Source organism: Rana temporaria, chromosome 3, assembly GCF_905171775.1.
Source record: "Rana temporaria chromosome 3, aRanTem1.1, whole genome shotgun sequence".
NCBI lineage: Eukaryota > Metazoa > Chordata > Amphibia > Anura > Ranidae > Rana > Rana temporaria.
Genome location: NC_053491.1, coordinates 103,978,170 through 103,984,764, shown reverse-complemented (window position 1 = coordinate 103,984,764; position 6,595 = coordinate 103,978,170). Strand labels below are relative to the sequence as shown.

Here is a 6,595-nt window from a genome sequence, read left to right as displayed (position 1 = left end):
AAAAACAAGTCTGATCCATGGAGGCCCCACCTCACAACTTCCAGGAGGTCCTTGCCTCCATGGGTCAGGGCTGTTTTGGCAGTAAAAGGGGACCTACCCAATATGAGGTAGGTGGTCATACTGTTATGGCTGACAGGTGTAGATCCCTGTCATAAAGACCTGCTATAGAATAGTATGTAGCCGGGGAGGTCTGGCAGAGAACAGCTGCTCCATGACCTACATCAGTGTGTTTTAATCTAAGAAGCAGAACAATCCGGGGATGTGATTAGTGGTGATGAGGATTAATAATCAGGGTGATGACGTCATGTAATGGATGGTGGTGGCGCAGGATCCGGTCATAGCTGGTGACTCTGCCCGTACATAGGCTGGGCTCCCGGCAGCGCCATTTCAGCACCATCGGCTGGACAGTTCCCTCCCCGCCCGCTCTCCATTGTAGTGGATGGGGAGAGTGTACCGTTGCCTGCACTACCTCCAGTCCTTCCTCCATCCATAGCCCTCCCCTCTCCCCTCCCCCGCCCTGTGTATTGGCTCCCAGCTTGTGCAGTCTCTCCTGGATGTGACTGCATCAAAGCCGCCGCAGCGAGCCGTCCCCATCCGAGGAGCAGGACCGGAGGGGACAACGGAGCGACTCATCGCCCGGAATCCGGAGGAGAAGGAAAGGAGAGCCGTCCATGGAGAGGATGATCGCCCGGATCTGAGTGTCTGAAATCCGCCGTCACTGGGCGCTGTCCCCGCTCCGTCCTCTATACATCACCCGCCACCTCCTCCTATCTGTGTACCGGGGGGGTCACCCCATCCGGGGCCCCGTCCTGTCCTCCCTACACCGGGGTGTGTCTCATCACCTCTCCGGCTGAAGATGGCGGATCGAGCTGAGATGTTTTCTCTCTCCACCTTCCACTCCCTCTCCCCCCCAAGCTGCAGGTGAGAGATGGGGGGCCATGGGGGGGGGGGGGGGCACATGGAGAAGACTACTGACCATCATCACATCACTGATATGGTGGGGCCATCATCTACACCAGGTCTACCACTCTCCATTAAACCAATATTCATCCAAACAATGCCCCCCTCCCTTCATTGGTGGGAAGAATGCCCCCTTACGTTGGTGGGAAGAATGCCCCCCATACATTGGTGAGAATGCCCCCCTTAGGTTGGTGGGAAGAATGCCCCCCTTACATTGGTGGGAAGAATGCCCCCCTTACGTGGGTGGGAAGAATGCCCCCCTTCATTGGTGGGAAGAATGCCCCCCTTACATGGGTGGGAAGAATTGCCCCCTTACATTGGTGGGAAGAATGCCCCCTTACATTGGTGCCCTTCCTTAGGAATAATTACCCCCTTGTAGTGGTGGTCAGTAGGAAGAATGTCAACACCCCCCCCCCCCACACACACACTTACATTGGTGGTCAGTGAGCAGAATGCCCCCCTTTACATCAGTGGCCTTACGTACAATGCCCCCCTACCTATGAGGGTGACAAGTTGGAAGAATATATCCCCTTACTTTGTTGGTTAGTAAAAAGAATGACCCTTAACATTAGTGGCCAGTGGGAAGAATCCCCACCCCCTTACATTGGTCTCCTTCGAAACAATGCCCCCCTTGTAGTGGTGGTCAGTAGGAAGAATGCCCCCCTGGGAAGAATCCCCCCTCATACGTTGGTGGCCTTAAGAACAATGTCTTCCTTGTAGAGATGGCCAGTGAGGAGAATGTCCACCAGCCTAACATCGGGGGCCTTAGTTATAAACCCTTATAGGGTTGGCCAGGAGAATGCCCCTTATATTGGTGGTCAGTGGCAAGAATGCCCCCCTTGCATTTGTGGTCAGTGGGAAGAATGCCCCCCTTGTGGTCAGTAGGAACAATGCCCCCCCACTTTTATTGGTGGCCATTCTTGTAGGAGTGGCCACTGGAAAGAATGCCCTCCCTATGTTGTTGGCCTTAAAGACAATGTCCTCTGTGTAGAGGTGGCCAGTGAGAAGAATGTCCCCCAGACTAACATCAGGGGCCTTAGGTGGAAACTCTTATAGGGTTGGCCAGAATAATGCCACTTACATTGGTGGTCAGTAGCAAGAATGCCTTCCTTACATTGGTGGTCAGTGGGAAGAATGCACCTTGCATTGATGGTCAGTAGGAAGAATGCCCCTTACATTGATGGTCAGTGGGAAGAATGCCCTCTTTACACTAATGTTCAGTTGGCAGAATGTCCCTTACATTGAAGGTCAGTGGAAAGAATGCCCTCCTTACATTGGTGGCCAGTGGGAAGAATTCTCTCCTTACATTGATGGTCAGTGGGAAGAATACCATCTTTACATTGGTGGCCAGTGGGAAGATTGCCCCTTACATTGATGGTCAGTGGGCAGAATGTCCCTTACATTGATGGTCAGTGGGAAGAATCCCATCTTTACATTGGTGGCCAGTGGGAAGATCGCCCCTTACATTGGTGGTCAGTAGGAAGAATTCTCTCCTTACATTGATGGTCAGTGGGAAGAATGCCATCTTTACATTGGTGGCCAGTGGGAAGATTGCCCCTTACATTGGTGGCCAGTGGGAAGATTGCCCCTTACATTGATGGTCAGTGGGCAGAATGACCCTTACATTGATGGTCAGTGGGAAGAATGCCATCTTTACATTGGTGGCCAGTGGGAAGATCGCCCCTTACATTGATGGCCAGTGGGAAGATCGACCCTTACATTGATGGTCAGTGGGAAGAATGCCCCCCTTACTTTGATGGCCAGTGGGAAGAATGCCCTCCTTACATTGATCGTCAGTGGGCAGAATGTCCCTTACATTGATGGTCAGTGGGAAGAATGCCATCCTTACATTCATGGCCAGTGGTAAGAATGCCCCCCTTACTTTGATGGCCAGTGGGAATAATGCCCCCCTTACTTTGATGGCCAGTGGGAATAATGCCCCCCTTACTTTGATGGCCAGTGGGATTAATGCCCCCCTTACTTTGATGGCCAGTGGTAAGAATGCCCCCTTTACTTTGATGGCCAGTGGTAAGAATGACCCCTTACATTGATGGCCAGTGGGAATAATGCCCCCCTTTCTTTGACGGCCAGTGGGAAGAATGCCCCTCCACCCCCCTTCCTTACAATAGTGATCAGAATGCCACTCTTACAAACCATAAGTATTATGCCGCTGACTTTGCCAAGTGGCGTTGGCCCTGGAACTATGCATGCACCCTCAGATGGGAGGTAATTCATCTTAGAAGTCAAGGAACCCACTAATGTCCTCTGGAGGAACCCTAATGTTCCCCAGAACCCCGGTGGAGAGTGACTGCTGTATATTGTCCTGTCTGATGCTAAAAAAAACAATCCACATAACAGGAGAAATCCTAGACTGACATAGTAGGCTGAGGTATAAACATTCGCAGCCATATTGCATCAAGCTTTCCTAAGCAGACATGGCTCCTTCACTGTGATGAGCAGAGCTCCATTAGACAATGCTTCACATTTCCGTATGCGATTCCATCAGGGCTGCATATAAAGGATTAACTCCCTCATACAGGGCAATATGAGACATCTCTGAGCTATCCATCTCTTTATAAGCATTTTCTACATCTTGCCAGTATCAGTATGTATATTGCACCAAAGTATCCATGTCATTGCCTTTTATGTATCTTACTATGTACCTGGTATAAAACCCCGGCTTTCTGAGGTAACGACGACCATGGATACCTGCAGTGCTGTGAGGTGGGATCTGTCCCGTCTCATTCATTTAAAGGAAGATCTCCCAATAACTATGTACATAATAAATTCAGCATGTAACATGGCATAGTGTGTTTTTGTGTACTGATCACACTGCTATGTAGGTCATGTTGTGCCAAGAGATATTTGTATAGAATAAATATATACACAGCAACCACTTTAATGGGCATGGATAGTAACCAATGAGACATGTAGCAGTAGGTTAGGGAGGGCCTTGTTGTGTTTTAAATGTATCATCTCGGGCCGGAATTTGTTTTCTGATGGATTGAATAACAACATAAGGTTTTGTTTTTATTATTGTTAAATGGACATGAAAAACGTATTTCTAGTGCATCCCATAATAATAGTTATTTTGTATGGTAAGCCTAAGCACACCATTGGCAGCAATACCCAAGGCTTATACAGCATTGCAGCATTACTATGTACAGTGCTTGTATTATAGGATGAGAAAAGTGCTTGTATTATAGGATGAGAAAAGTGCTTGTATTATAGGATGAGAAAAGTGCTTGTATTATAGGATGAGAAAAAAAAAAAAGCTGCATTTACAGCTAACCGTACCTATACCCGCATAAACCGACAGGAACGTTTAATGTCACCACATTGTACAGTATACAGTCTATACCGGCATGTATTATATAATCTATGCAGGGATGGGATGGGTGGTGAAAAAGGCCCAGTGTAACCCTTAGTGGTGGAGTACCAACGATGAAGCCAACTAAACCTATGGTTTTCACATAAAATGTAGGTCTCTAAGAAGTGATAGAATCAAGTTGCTGAGCTTGGCTTGGCACTGTAGAGATTTATTCAGGCCAGGTTCGGTTATCGATTTTAAATCGTTCTAACAAAAAGTAGATTTGATGGCTCATTATCTTTGGTAATTAAAATTGGCCACAGTATCTTAGGTTGGGGGATGTTTTAGCACCAACTAAATTGCCCCCCTCCCCAAAATAATAATACAAAAAATGTAATTCCAAATGTGTTATAGAAAATGTACTATTAAGCTAATAGCTGAATTATGAGCGCAGAAAAAAAAGCGAGGGTAGCTAATGCATATCAGCCGGTGATACCATTATATTAAAATGCGGACAAGTCACAATGGCTAGCCTTTTTTTTGGGAAGTGATCTGTCGCCTACCCACTCCATGCATGATATGACCTTGTCTGTTGATGTAAGCACTGCTTTGTTGTCTGCTGTGACAAAACACTAGAATTGCTACCTGCCCAAGGAATTGCTTGAATCATGTGCCAATGGATCTGCAGAGAAGAATTAGGCCCCTTTCACATGTGCGGACCGTATGTCCGCATTTTCATCCATCCGTTTGCGGATGAAAATGGGACATACATACATCCGCTGACCCCCGTAATCACCCGCCTCCGCAAAGCTCCGATTTTGCAGGTGGAAGAAAATCCTACTTTTCTTCCGCCTGGCGGATCGGATCGGGTGAACACGGACATACAGTCCGTGTTCATCCGATCCCCCCATAGGGGAGAGCGGAGGAAAGACAGGGCGGTCCCTGCACAGTGTGCGGGGACCGCCCTGTCAGCCGACGGCTCAGCAGGGATTTTACGGAGGATCCCCGCTGAGCTTTACGGACACACGGAGGCGGATCATTACTGATTACTTAGGCCTTGTACACACGACCGGATCTGTCCGATGTAAATGGTCCGCGGACCGTTTTCATCGGACATGTCCGCTGGGATCATTTGGTCTGATGGCTGTACACACCATCAGACCAAATTCCCCGCGGACAGGATACGTGGTGACGTGGCCGCACCGTGGCCACGATGATGACGCGGCGACGTGCGCGACCCTGGAAGGTCAATGCTTCCACGCATGCGTCGAATCACTTCGACGCATGCGAGGGCTTTCGGCCGAGCGGACATGTCCGGTGAGTCATACAGACGACCGAATATGTCCGACCGACAGGCTTCCAGAAACATTTGTCCGCTGGAAACCTGTCTGCTCGGCCGGGAATCCGGTCCGGTCGGCCGTACAGACGACCGAACATGTCCGCGGAAACTGGTCCGCGGACCAGTTTCAGCAAACATGTTCGGTCGTGTGTACGAGGCCTGAGGCCTCGTACACACGAGAGGATTTCCGCTGGAAACGGTCCGCCGGACCGTTTCCAGCGGATAAATCCTCTGGCAGATTTGGATCTGATGGCTGTACACACCATCAGATCGAAATCCCCGCGGAGTACATCCGCGGTGACGTGGCCGCGCCGTCGCTGCGCCGATGACCCGGCGACGTGCGCGACCCTGGAAGGTAAATGCTTCCACGCATGCTTTGAATCATTACGACGCATGCGAGGGATGGGAGCGGACGGACTGATCCGGTGAGTCTGTACAGACGACCGGATCAGTCCGCTGGACTGGATTCCAGTGGATAGATTTCTTAGCATGCTAAGAAATTTTTATCCGCTGGGAATCCGTCGGCTGGATTTTTATCCACCGGGAAATGTCCGCTAGGCCGTACACACGACCGGATCTATCTGCTGGAACTGATCCGCGGATCAATCCCAGCGGATCGATCCGGTCGTGTGTACGGGGCCTTAGAGTTATATAGTACATAACAGGTGTAGTAGGGAAGGCCATTTTATCTAACCAGCTTTAACTTAATCCTTAAAGTGGAAGTAAACCCGCCTATCATTTTCAGCCAAGGAAGCTGCCATCTTGGCCTCTGTTTAATCTTCAACTGCCATGATGCTGCACATGTGATCAGTTATGACACCAGACATTGGATGGTGTGACAGTTTGGTTGAGAGCACAACCAATGTGACAGTTAGCATTTCCGGCATTTAATGTTTTTTTTTAAACTATTAAATCGTTGGGTTTACTTGTGCTTTAACTATATATTTCAAACTGACCCTTATCACAAACTAACCCTTTAAACCAGC

The 6,595-nt window shown here is 49.2% G+C and overlaps 1 protein-coding gene across 1 annotated transcript in view; it reads left to right on the top strand.

The window, feature by feature from the left end:
* Nucleotides 1-427: 427 nt before the first annotated feature.
* MAPK8IP2 (mitogen-activated protein kinase 8 interacting protein 2) overlaps nt 428-6,595 on the top strand; it is an 84,758-nt gene continuing 78,590 nt past the window's right edge. The window contains exon 1 of the mRNA XM_040343147.1: nt 428-921. Coding sequence (XP_040199081.1) covers nt 857-921 — 65 coding nt within the window. The 5' untranslated portion in view covers nt 428-856. The remainder of the gene's footprint in view (nt 922-6,595) is intronic.